At 48.6% G+C, this 16809-nt stretch overlaps 1 protein-coding gene across 3 annotated transcripts in view; it reads right to left on the bottom strand.

Annotated features, from left to right (window-relative positions):
* LOC134352683 (apoptotic chromatin condensation inducer in the nucleus-like) overlaps positions 1-16809 on the bottom strand; it is a 109480-nt gene that overhangs the window by 16755 nt on the left and 75916 nt on the right. For all 3 annotated transcript variants that reach the window (XM_063060069.1, XM_063060071.1, XM_063060070.1), the window contains 2 exons: positions 16088-16199; positions 11163-11205 (listed from right to left, as the gene is read on the bottom strand). In XM_063060069.1, coding sequence (XP_062916139.1) covers positions 11163-11205; positions 16088-16199 — 155 coding nt within the window. The remainder of the gene's footprint in view (positions 1-11162; positions 11206-16087; positions 16200-16809) is intronic.

Below are 16809 nucleotides of genomic sequence, written 5' to 3'. Positions count from 1 at the left end.
CCATCACACACTCCTGGGGTCAGACACAGAACGAATCTCCCTCCACACCGTCCCATCACACACTCCCGGGGTCAGACACAGAGTGAAACTCCCTCCACACCGTCCCATCACACACTCCCGGGGTCACAGAGTGAATCTCCCTCCACACCATCCCATCACACACCCCTGGGGTCAGACACAGAACGAATCTCACTCCACACCATCCCATCACACACTCCCCAGGTCAGACACAGAACGAATCTCACTCCACACCGACCCATCACACACTCCCGGGGTCAGACACAGAACGAATCTCACTCCACACCATCCCATCACACACTCCCGGGGTCAGACACAGAACGAATCTCACTCCACACCGTCCCATCACACACTCCCATGGTCAGACACAGAAGACAATAAGAAATATGAGCAGGACTAGGCCACCCAATCAGATCATGACTGATCTGGCCATGGACTTGGTCACACCTCCCTGCCTTTCCCCCATAACCCGTAATTCCCCTGCTATGTAGAAATCTATCTAACTGTGTGTTAGCTATAAATAATAAGGTAGCTTCTACAGCTTCTCTGGGCAGAGAGTTCCAGAATCACTATAATCTGGTGAAAGCTGTTTTTCCTCATCTTCTTCCTAAATTTAATCCGCTGCATCTTGAGGCTATGTTCACTAGTTCTATTCTCACCTACAAATAGAATCAACTCTCTTGTCTCTATAAGGTGTTCCCTCATTCTTCTGAAGTTTATTTTGTTTTTAGAGAAACAATGCCGAAAAGGCCCTTCTAACCCCTCGTGTCACAGTGCCCGACAACCCCTGATTTAATCCCAGCCTAATCAAGGGACAATTTACAATGACCAATTAGCCTTCTAACCGGTATGTCTTTGGACCGTGAGAGGAAACCGGAGAAACTCCTCATATTCCACAGGGAAGACATACAGACGACGTCAGAACGGACCTCCAAACTTCGACACCCCGAAGTGTAATCGTGTTGTGCTAAATTCTATGCTAATATAGCCCCCCAGCAAGTGGTGACTCAATCTCTCCTCATCTCCCAAAATCAACCAAGTGAACCTCATCAGCACCCCTCCAAAGCCAGCGTTTCTCTCCTCTAGTAAGGAGAGCAGAGCTCCGTGCAGTGCCCCAGATGTGGCCTCACCGGTACCCTATGGAGTTGCAGAATAAACTCCCCCTGCTCTGAAATTCAATCGCTCTGGCAATGAAGGCCAACATTCCATTTGCCTTCTTGATAAACTTGTATCTGCAAACCAGTCTTCCGTGATTCATGCACAAGGGCTCCCAATTCTCTCGGCACAAAAGCATACTGCATTCTTTCACCATTTAAACAACAATCTGATGCTCTATTTTTCTTTCCAAAGTGGATAATCTCGCAACATTCACCCCATTTGCCAGACCTTAACCTATCAGTCTACACTCACCGCATCCTCTGTGCAATTTGCTTTTCCACTCGGTTTAGTGTCACCAGCAGACTTAGATACACACTGTGCAACCGTGTCCCCCTTCTAAATCGTTTATGAATGAGCCTATTATGGGGAACATGATACACAACATCCACTGCTCTACCATCCTCAACGTGCTCTGTCACTTCCTCAAGTAATTCATTCAGGCTTGCGAGGCATGATCTGCCTCTCACAAAGCCAAGCTGACTATCCCTATCAGACTATGCTTCTCTGAATCACTGATCCTTCCAAAACCGAAATGCGCCCATGCACAAATGCCACGCACCTGGAATATCCTTTTACAATACTGTGCAGAAGTCTGAGGTACATATATACAGCTAGGGTGGCTAAGACTTTTGCACAGTACTGTATATTATATCTTTTCAGATACCAAATAAGTTAATACTACTGATTTAATACAAAGCTAAGTACTCTTATTTCTGTTTCCCAACCACCTTCCTATTTTAACCAATATACAGTACTGTGCAAATGTCTTAAGCACCCCAGCTATGTGTGCACCCAAGACTTTTGCACAGTATTGCATGTAGGACAAAAGCATTGCTTCAAAAACATCGCAGCAGTACTGTGATTTCAAATCTGTTGTTTCTGAGAAAGTTAAGACTGGTTCAATTAAGACATCCACAGATATGTTGAACTATGTGCTTAGCAATGAAGAATTTGAAGAACTGCCAATTCTTGCTGACATCACTGGAACATTTCATGCTTCCAATGCTGGCTACCAACGTGGATTCAGTCTTATGTACTCAATCAAATGTAAATCCAGAAATAGACTAGAAGTGGAGCATGTGGATGATCTAATGAGCATTAAGATGCATCTTTCATCTGATGCAAAGTTAGTTTGGACAGTGTTTATAGACAATGGATTGTAAATAAGACAGAGAGAAACTTACAAAACTTGACGCATTTTCGTTGATATACTATATATCGTTATACCCTTCAATTATAAATAAAGTCAAAAATATGTGAGTTCTGAATTGTCTTTTGAAATATTCATAGTATGCATATTACAAACATTTACAGTACGGTGCAGTTTTATGGCCGTGTAAAAATTTCCTGCTGAGAGCAATGGTTGGTCCAAGGTTAACAGCAAAAGACCTGCAGAAATCTCGAGAACTTGCTAAGTCTCTGTTCGTGTGTCCACTATAAGAAAAACACAACAAGAATGGTGTTCATGGAAGGCCGCCATGGAGGAAACCACTGCTCTCCAAAAAAAAACCATTGCTGCAAGTCCCGAGTTTGCAAAAGACCGCCCAGATGTTCCACAATGCTCCTGGGACAATGTTCTGTTGGCAGATGAGACAAAAGTTGAACTTTTTCGCAGAAACGCACACCACCATGTTTGGAGGAAAAAGTGCACACCAACACTGAAACCTCATTCCAACTGTGAAGCATGGTGGAAGGAGCATCATGGTTTGGGGTTGCTTTGCTATCTCAGGGCCGGATCAACTTGCAATTGTTGATTGAAAAATGAATTCAAAATTGTATCAAGACATTTTACAGGAGAACGTCAGGGTAGCAGTCCATCACCTGAAGCTTAATAGAAGTTGGATGATGCAACAAGACAATGATCTGAAACACAAGAGTTAATCAACAACAGAATGGTTTAAGAAGAAGAAAATTCATGTTTTGGAATGGCCAAGTCAGAGTCCAGAGCTTAACCCAACTGAGATGCTGTGGCACGACCTGAAGAGGGCTGTACATGCAAATGCAATAACCTTGCTGTTGTACAAGTCTGATCATCAGCTACAGCATACGCTTAGAGGAGGTTATTGCTGCTAAAGGAGGTTCTACCAGTTATTAAATACAAAGGTTCACATTTTTCCAGGCTGGACTGTGAATGATTAAACAATCTGTACAATAATGACATGAAAAGTATAATTGTTGGTTAAAAGTTTTTAGCTTAGGCAGATTGTGTTTGTCTATTATTGTGACTTAGATGAAGATCAGACCACATTTTATGAGTAATTAATGCAGAAAACCAGGTAAATGCAAATGGATCATAAACTTTTTCTTGCAACCGTACCATTTGACCCTGGAAAATTATCTTAACAATGTTTTTCTAAAGTTCCAGTACATCTTCTTTCTCAACACTGATAATGTTCCTGCATATAAGCCTGTCTTCACATTCGTCGAGGCCCCTTACTATTAACTGAGGGGTCTGGGCACCCCTGTGTGACTCAAGTCAAAGTATTCTTTAAGGACCTCCACCAACTCCAGGCACCTGTTCCCTCTTTTATTCATGATCTGACTATGCTCGCTTTAGTCATCCTCCTATTCTTATCATACACTTACAATTCCTTGGGGTTTTTTCCTTAATCCGATTTGCCAAGGCCACCTTCCGTCCCTTTCTAGCTATCTTGTCCCTTCTTAAGTTCCTTCCTGGCTACCTTTGCCCTGAATGATCTTTGTTTCCTATACCTCTTCCTTCTGACTAAATGTTCCACTTCTCTTGTCAACATGCATTACTCTACCATCCTTTCCCTGCCTCAGTGAGACAAGAATATGCAGAGCCCCCTGCAAGTGCTCTCTAAGCCACCTTCACATTTCTATTTTGCGTTTTCCTGAGTAAATCTGTTCCTAATTTATGCTCCCAAGTTCCTGCCTAATAATATCATAATTTGCCCTCCCCAATGAAATATTTTTCCATACTGTCTGCTCCTATTCCCATCCAATGCCATGGTAAGGGTAGGAGCTGTGATCACCATCTCTGTAATGCTCACCCACCAAAATCTATCATCTGACCAGATTCATTGCCTAGTACTAGATCTAGTATGGCCTCTCCTCTTCTTGGCCTGTCCACATACTGTGTCAGAAATCCTTCCTGGACAGACTTAATAAATTCTGCCCCATCTAAACCTTTTGCACAAAAGAGGTGCTAATCAGCATTAGGGAATTTGAAGTCAACCATGACAACAAGCCTCCTATTTTTGCAGTTCCAAAATCTGCCTCCCATCTGTTAATCGGTTGCTACTGGGGAGATCTATAAAATAGTCCCAAGAGTGATTACTCCTTCCCTGTGGGATATAAAGGGAGACAGAAAAGGTATGTACGATAGTCATAGGGGATTTCAATACGTAGGTAGACTGTGAAAATCAGGTTGGTACTGGATCCCAAGGGAGAGAATTTGCAGAACACCTGCCAGATGGCTTTTTAGAGCAGCTTGTGGCTGAGCCCACTAGGGCAATTCTGGATTGGGTGTTGTGTAATGAACGAGATTTGATTAGACAGCTTAAGGTTCCCAACCCTTTTTTATATGATGGACCAATAACATTAAGCAAAGGAACCCATAGGTTGGGAACCCCTGTGGTAGAGGAACCCTTAGGAGGCAGTGATCACAGTATGATAGAATTCACCCTGCACCCTGAAATGGAGAAAATATGTATCAGCATTACAGTGGAGTAAAGGGAATTACAGGGGCATTAGAAGGGGCTGGACATAGTTGATTGGAAGGGGACACTAGCAGGGATAACAGCAAAACAACAATGGCTGTAGTTTCTGGGTACAATTTGGAAGGCACAGGACAGACACATCCCAAGGATGAAGAAGTATTCTAAAGGGCAGATGTGTCTGACAAGGGAAGTCAGAGAGAGAATAAAAGCAAAGCAGAGAGCATATGATATAGCAGAAATTAGGGGGAAGTTAGAGGATTGCGGAGGTTTTAAAAACCATCAGAAGGCAACTAAAAAACCATAATGGGAGAAAAGATGAAATATGAAGGGAAGCTAGTCAATAATACAAAATTGATTCTCAAATATATAAAAGAGTAAAAGGCAGGTAGGAGTGAATATCTGACCACTGGAAAATGAACTGGAGAGGTAGTAATTGGGGGAGGGGCAAAGAACTAGAGGAGGAACTTAATAAGTATTTTGCATCAGTCTTCACTGTGAAAGGCACTAGCAGAATGCCAGAAATTTGAGTGTGTCAGCGGGTAGAAGTGAGTGCTGTTGCTATTACTAAGGAGAAGGTATTTGGGTAACTGAAAGGTCTGAAGGTAGACAAGTCACCTGGACCAGATGAACTACACCTCAGGGTTCTGAAAGAGGCTGCTGAAGAGATTGTGGAGGCATTTGTAATGATCTTTCAAGAACCACTAGATTCTGGAATGGTTCCAGAGGACTGGAAAATTGCGGATGTCACTCCACTCTTTAAAAGGGAGGCAGAAGAAAGTAAATTATAGGCCAGTTAACCTGACTTCAGTGGTTGGGAAGACGTTGGAGACGATTATTAAGGATGAGGTTTCAGGGTACTTGGAGGCACATGATAAAATAGACCAAAATCAGCATGGCTTCCTGGAGGGGAAATCTTACCCGACAAATCTGTTGGAAATCTTTGAGGAAATAATTGGCAGTATAGACAAAGGACAGCCAGTGGATGTTGTTTAATTAGACTTTCAGAAGGCTTTTGATAAAGTACTGCATATGAGGCTACTTAACAAGATAACAGCTCCTGGTATTACAGGAAAGATACTAGCATGAATAGAAGATTAGCTGACTGACAGGAGGCAAAGAGTGGGAATAAAGGTGGCCTTTTCTGTTGGCTGCTGGTGACTAGTGGTGTTCTGCAGGAATTGGAGTTCGGATCGCTTCTTTTCATGTCTTACAGTGCCTATAAAAAGTATTCACGCCCCCTCCCAACTTGGAAGTTTTCATGTTTTATTTTACAACATTGAATCACAGTGGATTTAGTTTGGCTTTTTTTTACACTGATCAACAGAAAAAGATCTTTCGTATCAAAGTGAAAACAGAGCTCTACAAAATGATCTAGATTAATTACAATAATAACACACCAAATTATCACTGGTGCAGCCAACTGATTTTAGAAATTACATAATTAGTTAAATGGTGATCATTGTGTGCAGTCAAGATGTTTCAATTGACAGTAGTAAAAATACACCTGTATCTAGAAGGTCCAACTGCTGGTGAGTCAGTATTCCGGCAAAAACTACACCATGAAGACAAAAGAACACTCCAAGCAACTCCACGAAGGGGTTATTGAAAAGCACAAGTCAGGAGATGGATACAAAAAAGAGTCCAAGTTACTGAATATCACTTGGAGTACAATAAAATTAATCATCAATAAATGGAAATATGGCACAGCTGTAAATCTGCCTGGAGCAGGTCATCCTCAAAATCTAAGTGACCATGCAAGAAGGGGACTAGTGAGGGAGGCCACCAAGTGACCTATGACAACTCTGGAGGAGTTACAAGCTTCAGTGGCTGAGACGGGAGAGACTGCGCATACAACAACTGTTGCCCGGGTACTTCACCGGTCGCAGCTTTATGGGCAAGTGGCAAAGAGAAAACAACTGTTGAAAAAAAACACACATGAAATCTTGGCTAGAGTTTGCCAGAAAGCATGTAGGAGAATCTGAAGTCAACTAGAAAAAGTTCCATGATCTGATGAAACCAAAATCGAGCTTTCTGGCCATCAGACTAAATGCTATGTTTAGCATTAGCCAAACACCGCACATCATCAAAAACACACCATCCCTACCGTGAAGCATGGTGGTGGCTGCATCATGCTGTGGGGATGCTTCACTGCAGCAGGCCCTGGAAGGCTTGTGAAGGTAGAGGGTAAAATGAATGCAGCAAAATACAGGGAAATCCTGATGTAGTCTGCAAGAGAACTGCAACTTGGGAGAAGATTCGGTTTCCAGCAAGACAATGACCCCCAGCATAGAGCCAAAGCTACACAGGAATGCTTTAAAAACAGAACAGTTGATGTCCTTGAGTGGCCAAGTCGGAGTTCAGAACTCAATTTGTGTCTGGACTTGAAAAAGGCTGCTCATTCATGTTCCCCATGTAATCTGACAGAGCTTGAGCAGTTTTGTAAAGAAGAATGAGGAAGAATTGAAGTGTCCAGATGTGCAAAGCTGATAGAGACCTATCTATAGAGACTCAAGGCTGTAATTGCTGCCAAAGGTACATCTACTAAATACTGACTTGAAAGGAGTGAATACTTACCCAATTATTTTGTGTTTTATATTTGTGAATATTTTAGATAACTTTGTAGAAATCTACTTTCACTTTGATGTGAAAGAGTATTTTTCTATTGATCAGTTTCAAAAAACCCAAATTAAATCTACTGTGATTTAATGTTGTAAAACAATAAAACATGTAAACTTTCAAGGGGGGTGAATACTTTATAGGCACTGTATATCAATGACTTTGATGGCAGAATTGGCGAAGTCTGTGGATGGTATGAAGACAGATGGAGGGGTAAATTGTGTTGAGGAAGCAGGGAGTCTACAGATAGATTCAGACAAGTTGGAAGAATGGGCAGAAGTAGCAGAAGGAATAAGGAGTAGAATATTTTTTAAATGAAAAGAAAATTCAAAAATCAGAGGTGTAAATGGACTAGGGAGTCCTTGTGTAGGGTTTCTGGAAGATTAACTTGCAGGTTGAATTAGTGGTAAAGAAGGCAATTGCAAGGTTCGCATACATTTGAAGAGGACTAGCGGCTTTAAGGTATTGGGAGAGTCTAGGACCAGAGGGCACAGCCTCAAACTAGAAGGATGTCCATTAAGAACAGAGATGGGGAGGAATTTCCTTAGCCAGGTCATGAATTGCTGGAATTCATTTTCACAGGTGGCTGTGGAGATCAAGTCATTGAGTATTTTTAAAGTGGAGGTTGATAGGTTCTTGATTAGTCAGGTATCAAAGGTTACAGGGAGAAGGGATTGAGGGGAACTAATAAATCAGCCAGGATGGAATGGCAGACAGACTCAATAGGCTGAATAGTCTAATTCCATGTCTTATTGTCTTCCTCCCACACTGACTCAGCTGACGTCCTCCCTTTCTGCAGCTATGATACTATCCCATTAGCAATACCACTCCCCCACCTCTTTTAGCTCCCTCTCCGTCCCTTTTGAAACATCTAAACCTCAGAAAATCCAGCAGCCATTCCTGCCCTCGTGAGAGCCAAGTCTCTGTAATGGCCACAACATTGTATTTCCAAGTACTGACGCTCCCACCCTTGTTCCTCAGCCATTTCCACATGACCCATATTAAACCCTCTTCTCATCCCCCAAGGGACCTATGTTCAGTTTAATCACCCTTATCTGCTTTTTATAATTATAGAAATTGTTATTCATTTTAGATTTCAGACTTTATTTTCTTTCGTAATCTATTTTCCACTTCTTTATTACTTCAAGTTTCCCCAGTCTTCCAGGTTCCCGCTACTCTCGGTGACTTTGTATGCTTCTAATTTGATGCTTTCCTTTATTTCCTGAGTGAATGAGGGTTCTCTAAATCCTGACTGTCCTTGCTTTTAGCTGGCACATACTTTTGTTGAGCACTGTGAAAAATCTCTTATAAAAGAGGTTCCTAAGCTTTTTTTATGCCATGGACCTCTACCATTAACCAAGGGAGCCATGGACCCCCCCCCCCCGCCCACCCCCAGTTGGGAAACGGTCTTAGAACGTCTTCCACTGTTCCTCAATTGTCCAATCACATGGTCTGTGTTCGCAGTCTAGGCTAGCTAGATCCTCCCTCATCTTGTTGCAGTCTCGCTTCTTTAGATATAATACACTGGTTGAAGGTTAAGGTATCGCATCCTCCCATTGTGCGAGAAATTCAGTCACACTTGGATGCTTTTTCCAAAAGGAAACCAAATGACAAGATTAATTTAACCTGTGTCATTGCACAAGACAGATCTAGGATAACATTTCCCCCTGTAGGTTCAGTAACACTGCTGATCAAGAAAGTTATTACATTTCGTGAGGTTCTCCGTAAGATTGCTGTGAACAACTTGATTCGCTCAACCCATGTGTAAGTTAAAGTCACCATGACAACTGCAGTTCCACTTGTAAATGCATCGCATTTCCAGGTTTATTGCCTGGATCACTGTAACGATTTCCCATTGTTCCATGAACCTCGCTATTCCTCGTTTGCACTTTTCCTTATTGTAACACACCGAAATTTTTTAAATCTATTGCACCTTGCCACTGCCACGAAATAACTTTCCCCACATACAGCAGTGATAATAAACTGATTCTCATTCGGTGACCTTTTCACACTCTCCCCAGTGATTACCCTCCCTTTTACCATTCCTCATCTCTACCAAACATCCTGCTCCCTGGGTCTCACATCGTCTCTCACGACAGTCCTGGTCTCATCTTTAGTTAGGAACACTCTCCCACCTCCCTTACCTGATGCTCTCGAACATTTAATTTCCAAACCGCCACACCCTGCAACCACATTTTTGTAAGGGCCAATGAGTTCTACTCCTTTCTACTGCTGGGCTGACTGACCATTGTTTCAAATACTATGAGCGCACCTACACTCATTGTCCTTTTATAACCCAGTAATCTTTCTGTCCTTTGTCTGTATTCCACTCTATTAGCATACTTTCTGCAGAGATTCCTGTTCTCCTACCATATTAGTTGAAATCCTCCCCAACAGCACTAGCAGACACTAGAGTGGCACTAATGAGGCTCCCTCCACACCGTCCTATCACCCACTCCCGGGGTCAGACACAGAGTGAATCTCTCTCCACACCGTCCCATCACACACTCCCAGGGTCAGACACAGAGTGAAACTCCCTCCACACTGTCCCATCACACACTCCCAAAGTCAGACACAGAGTGAAGCTCCCTCCACACCGTCCCATCACACACTCCCAAAGTCAGACACAGAGTGAAACTCCCTCCACACCATCCCGTCACACACTCCCGGGGTCAGACACAGAGTGAAACTCCCTCCACACCGTCCCATCACACACTCCCGGGGTCAGACACAGAGTGAATCTCCCTCCACACCGTCCCATCACACACTCCCGGGGTCAGACACAGAGTGAATCTCCCTCCACACCGTCCCATCACACACTCCCGGGGTCAGACACAGAGTGAATCTCCCTCCACACCGTCCCATCACACACTCCCCGGGTCAGACACAGAGTGAAGCTCCCTCCACACCGTCCCATCACACACTCCTGGAGTCAGACACAGAGTGAAGTTCCCTCCACACCATCCCATCACACACTCCTGGGATAAACACAGAGTGAAGTTCCCTCCACACCGTCCCATCACACACTCCTGGGGTCAGACACACAGTGAAGCTCCCTCCACATCATCCCAGGGTCACATACACAGTGAATCTCCCTCTACACCGTCTCATCACACACTCCCGGGGTCAGACAGAGAGTGAAGCTCCCTCCACACCGTCCCATCACACACTCCCAGGGTCAGTCACAGAGTGAAACTCCCTCCACACTGTCCCATCACACACTCCAGAGGTCAGACAGAGAGTGAAGCTCCCTCCACACTGTCACATCACACACTCCCAGGGTCAGACAGAGAGTGAAACTCCCTCCACACCGTCCCATCACACACTCCCGGGGTCAGACACAGAGTGAAGCTCCCACCACACTGTCACATCACACACTCCCAGGGTCAGACACAGAGTGAAACTCCCTCCCCATCGTCCCAGCACACAATCCCAGAGTTAGAAACAGAGTGAAGCTCCCTCCACACCGTCCCATCATGCACTCCTGCGGTTAGACACAGAATGAAGTTCTCTCCAAAACGTCCCCTGACACTGAAACCCTTTCCCCAGTATCACTTGACCTGCCACTTCTTGGACCCGGACTGAACCGGCTCCCTCCCCTCGATGAGACTCTGGGTGGGACTGGGAGGCCTCAGCTACAATGAGGTGGAGGTTGAGGACAGACAGCAGACAACGCGAGGTACTCACAAACCACCGAGATCTTCCTCTTGAAGGCCTTTGGCACTGTGCTCTGCAACAGAAAGAAGACCCCCGAGGGGAGGGGGAGGGGAACGGTGCGTGAGGCCATGGGGAGGGGCAGGCTGGCTTAGTGCTCAGCCTCAGCATCCTCCCCCTGCCCTTCTCGCGGACCCCCACCCTCCAGCCCCCCACCCTCAAATGCCCCGGCCAGGAGGAGAACAACACTGGTTCCCTGTGCACCCGGTGTAGCCTCTGCTAATCTCCCCCACCCCTCCTCGAGGGATCACCACCCCCCCCACTCCTCTGGGAGGGGAGAGGAGCCTCGGAGCCTGGGGAGCCCCTCACCCCAGCTCCCTGCCCCGTATTCCCTCCAAACTCATCCCCTGTGAATGCCGACCATTTATCAAATTGTACTTTAATTTGCTCAATAATGATTCTCTCCCCCTTTCCCCCACCCTTCTCCCTCCAGGAACAAGGGGGCCAGTGCCATTCTCTCCCCCAATACCCCACCTCCCCAACCCCACAACCAAGTTCCTAACACCACCACCCCCCCACATCCTGCTAACACCAAATCCCTCATCCATGACCACCCCTTACATCAAAACCCCAGCCCATTCAGCTGTTAAACTAACAAACGTTCCATTGTTTTAACAAAAAAAAAATTACTATAAGGTGTTTCTTTGCCTCTCTGGCATAAAATAAAGAAATTAAAATCTTTGCTGAATTACTTGTCTTTAAGATATAACATGGAAAATAAGCTTTTAAATACAGATTAAAATCAAAGAGAAAGAACTTATGAAATGACAAATGTTCCAGGTACCCTTTCACACCTGGTCTTCAGTGCAATGCCTTGAGCTGGCACTCAGTCGCACTCCTGTGTACTGTGTATAGGCAACAGTCCAAACAGAGTGGGGCCCCCACTGATAAGTGGTGCAGTGAGATGTGAGTTTTAACGCTCCGTGAGGGAGGGTGACACACGCATTCTCGAGAAAGAGTCAGTTCCGGTGAGCGAGAGTCCCGGTGCCCAGTCCAGTCTCCGGCCGGAGGAGGAGGAGGTGGGTGAGACGGGGCTGTGTGGGGAGAAGGGAGGGTGGAGCAGCCAAATGCTTCGCTTCTTTTGCTGAAAAGTCCCACAATTTTGTATTCGGCTGAGAAGGCTGAAACGGCCAGGATGGAGTCCGTGGTAGTGCCTCCCTCGGAAAAGACGGAGATGTGAAGGAGGGGGCTCCTGGTTGGAGGTGGGGGTCGGTGGTCAGTCTGTTAGTCAGTGTAGACTGCAGCACCCCCCCCCACCCCTCTTGCTCTCTCTGCGTCCATCTCTCTCACCAACTGGAGGAAGCCTCTGTCCTTGCGACTCTGTGTGCGGCAGCTCTCCTCTTTGCCTGCTGGCTCGTGGCTCAGGGGCAGCAATCCTCGCGGAGCCTGCTGGCGGGATTCCTCCTGTCCCCACCGCACGGTTGCAGTGTGCGAGCGGGGCGGGAAGACAGGGCCGTGGACCAGGAGACAGTCACCGAAGCCATCTCCCCTCGCCGACAGTTCGAAAAGCTTCCAGTCTGTGCGCCTCCTGCATCCCAGTTCGCTCTGCTGAAGTTGGTGACGGAGATCGCCACAGCCTGTGATCAGCCACTGCCTCCCCGGGAATACAGCCAGTTCCTTGAGCAGCGGGAGGCTGGAGAAGGTGGAAGCCTCTGCCTCTCCATGATGCACACACAAAGGCAGACCACCACAACGTGTGTCCGCCAGTCTGTTCCCTTCCCAGGAAGATGGCTTGTTCTTTGAGCAGTGTATGGAGGGAGTACAGGGAGAGGCTGGAGATGGCGACGGAGCCTTGTCTTCTCTCTGACGCAGACTGCCACAGTGTGTGACCATCCACTCCCTCTGAGGGGATACAGTTGATTCTCCGAGCAATGGGATGGAGGGAGGCTGGAGAAGGTGGTGGGGTCTCTGTCTTTTCATGACGTACACACAAATGGACCACCACCACCACAACGTGCATCTATCCGTCCGCCTCCTCCCCAGGAAGGTGGCTGGTCTTCGAGCAGAGGCTGGTGGGAGAGTGGGGAGTCTCTGTCGCTGGTGCACACACAAAAGCAGATCGCCACAACGTGTGACCATCCGCCAGTGTCTTCTCCCTTCCTTGAGAAAATGGCTGGTCTTCGAGCAGTGGGGTGGAAGGAGCTGGAGAAGATGGTGGAGTCTGTCTCTGATCAGCACACGAACACAATCTGCAAAAACGTGTGACCATCTGTCTGCTCTCTCCCCGGGAAGGCGACTGGTGGGTGAAGGGGCTGCAGGGGGAAGCTGGAGAAGTTGGCAGAGTCTTTGTCTCTCTCTGATGCACTCACAAAGGCAGACCACCACAACGTGTGACCATCTGCCAGTGTCTTCTTCCTCCTTAGGAGGACGGCTACTTCTTCGAGCAGTGGGATGCCGGGAGCTGGAGAAGGCAGCGAAGTTTCTGTCTCCGACGCAGGCACAGAGGCAGATTGCCACAACGTGTGACCATCGGCCAGTGTCTGTTCCCTCCCCTGGAAGGCGAGTGGTTTCTCGAACAGCTTCTGATGCGTCGACTGACCCCCTTCCTCCTCCTGGGTGCTGGTGGGAGGGCCTTCTTGGCCAGTGTGTTGCTTATTGCGGGGCTGGGGGGGCAGGGGTGAGGGGGTGTGGGTGGAATCAGGGGGAATGCACACGCACACCCCCTTTTCTCTCTCTCACTCTCTCTCTCTCTCACCATCTTTCTTTCTCTCCCTCTCTCTCGCTGTGCACGTGCCGGAGGCTTTTTGCTCTGACTAGGCCCAAGTCCAACAGGATGGTCAGTGGAGTAGTCATGGGGCTTATCTGGGGCTATTGTGGTAACAGCATACACAGCATGGTTGACAGGTTCACTCTGGAGCTGAAGGAGCCCCACTCAACACATCAGCTCAGCACCTCCTCCCCCTCCCCTGCACCTCCCATCCTTCCCCAAACCCCCTCCACCCCTCCGCCACCTGGCCCCACCCCACCACCGTCCCAGGCCAGAGATGGACCAGCCAGCCAGCACCCAGAAGCCCTCCTCACCACCCCGGACAAGGGGAGACAAGGGGAAGGAAGGAGATGGGGTGTGGCGGGGGGGGAGGGTTGAAATGACCGCTCCCCGCAGTTGAATTACTGTGTGGAAGAGGCAAGCACAAGGGCAGGGAGAGGCCCAGGTGATGGAGCGGGAATAGGTAAGAGTTAGCTGATAGTGAGATGGTAACGACAGGGGAGGTGATCGAGGAGAGTGGGGAGAGATGGAGAGATGAAGGGGGTGTAGACAGGGGATGAAGGGGATGTAGACGGGGATGAAGGGGGTGTAGACGAGGACGGAAATCAAAGGGGGTGTAGATGGGGACGGGGATGAAGGGGGTGGGGAGGGGGATGAAGGAGGTGTTGACGGGGACGGGGATGAAGATGGGGACGGGGATGAAGGAGATGTAGACGGGGATGGGGATTCAGGGGGTGTAGAAGGGGACGGGGATGAAGGGGGTGTAGACGGGGACAGGAGATGAAGATGGGGACGGGGATCCAGGGGATGTAGACGGGGAGGGGGATGAGGGGGTTGTAGACGGGGACGGGGATGAAGGGGGTGTAGACGGGGACGGGGATGAAGGGGGTGTAGACGGGGACGGGGATGAAGGGGGTATAGACGGGGACGTGGATGTGGACGGGGACGGGGGATGAAGGGGGTGTCGACAGGGACGGGGATGAAGATGGGGACGGGGATGAAGGGGTGGGGATGGGGATGAAGGGGGTGTGGATGGGGACGGGGGATGAAGATGGCGAGGGGGGATGAAGATGGGGACAGGGGATGAAGATGGCGACGGGGGTGAAGATGGGGATGGGGGTGAAGATGGGGACGGGGATGAAGATGGGGAAGGGGATGAAGGGGGTGTAGACGGGGACGGGGGATGAAGATGGGGATGGGGATTCAGGGGATGTAGACGGGGAGGGGGATGAGGGGGTTGTAGATGCGGACGGGGATGAAGGGGGTGTAGACGGAGACGGGGACGGGGATGGGGATGAAGATGGGAATGGGGATGGGTGATGAAGGGGGTGTGGAGGGGGTCAGGGGATGAAGTGGTTGTAGACGGAGATGGGGATGGGGATGAAGAAGGGGATGAAGGGGGTGTAGACGGGGACGGGGGATGATGGGGACAGGAATGAAGTGGATGTAGACAGGGATGGGGATTCAGGGGGCGTAGACGGGGACAGGGATGAAGTGGGTGTAGACGGGGACGGGGATGAAAGGGATGAAGATGGGGACGGGGATGAAGGGGATGAAGATGGGGACGGGGATGAAGGGGATTAAGGGGGTGGGGACGGGGATGAAGAGGGTGTAGATGGGGGATGAAGGGGGTGTAGATGGGGACGGGGATGAAGGGGCTGTAGACGGGGACGGGGATTAAGGAGGTGGGGATGGGGATGAAGTGGGGGGTAGGCAGGGACAGGGATGAAGAGGGTGTAGACGGGGACGGGGATGAAGGGAATGTAGAGGGTTTGGGGGGGGGGGAATGCAGAGACAGAGGAGAGTGGAAGGGGATTTAAGGACAGGGCAGGGGAGGGGGCTCGTCAGGAGCCTCCCGATGACCCAGGAATGGTGGGATAGACTCTCTGAGCTCACCACCACTGGTCTGGAAGTACTGGAGTTCATGAACCCTTCCCTGACCTGTGACGACCAGGTCTCTTGGAGAGGGGAGGGGAGGGAAGCTGGGTGGAGGGGAGGGGAGGGGGAAGCATGGCACCCACCTCCCACCCAGTATTAACCCAGTGCCTGCTGGACCCACCCACACTAACTCCCAACCCCCACTCCTCCACCCACATACGATGACGCCCCACCCACCCATAACCTTTGACCCCACCCCCATCTCCTCAAGCCCGTACCTCACACAGCCCTCCCCGCTGCTCCCCCTCCTTACCTCTCTCTTGTCTCCCTCGGGGAGGCCCTCTTCACTCAGCTGCTGGGGTGGAAGGGCACTGGGATCGCACTCTGCGCCAGGCTCGTTCTCCATGGCGGGGTGCTTTTGTTCTCTGTCGGGGAGAGCAGAGCCAGATTAAGGGGGTTACCTAGGTCAATGGCATAATCTAGGCAAATTCAAACCCTGACCCCTCCAGCTCCTGCGGCAGGGAGATAATAGACTCCGGAGACATACGCAGACCCCCGTCACGCTCCCGAGATAGAGACCCCGTTACGCTCCCGAGATAGAGACCCCGTTACACTCCCAAGATACACAGACCCTGTTACATTCCTCAGATACACAGACCCTGTTACATTCTTCAGATACACAGACCCTGTTACATTCCTCAGATACACAGACCGTCACACTCCTGAGATACACAGACCCTATTACATTCCTCAGATACATAGACCCTGTTACATTACTCAGATACACAGAGCCTGTCACACTCCTCAGATACACAGAGTGTTACAGTCCCGAGATACACAGACCCTGTTACATTCCTGAGATACACAGACCCTGTTACATTCCTGAGATACACAGACCCTGTTACACTCCTGAGATTCACAGAGTGTTACAGTCCCGAGATACTCAAACTCTTGGCACACTCCTGAGGTATACAGATCCCTGTTATGTTCCTGAAATACAGACCTCATTACAGTCCTGAGATGTACAGGTTCAGT

Source organism: Mobula hypostoma, chromosome 10, assembly GCF_963921235.1.
Source record: "Mobula hypostoma chromosome 10, sMobHyp1.1, whole genome shotgun sequence".
NCBI lineage: Eukaryota > Metazoa > Chordata > Chondrichthyes > Myliobatiformes > Myliobatidae > Mobula > Mobula hypostoma.
This window is presented reverse-complemented; position numbering and strand designations above follow the sequence as displayed.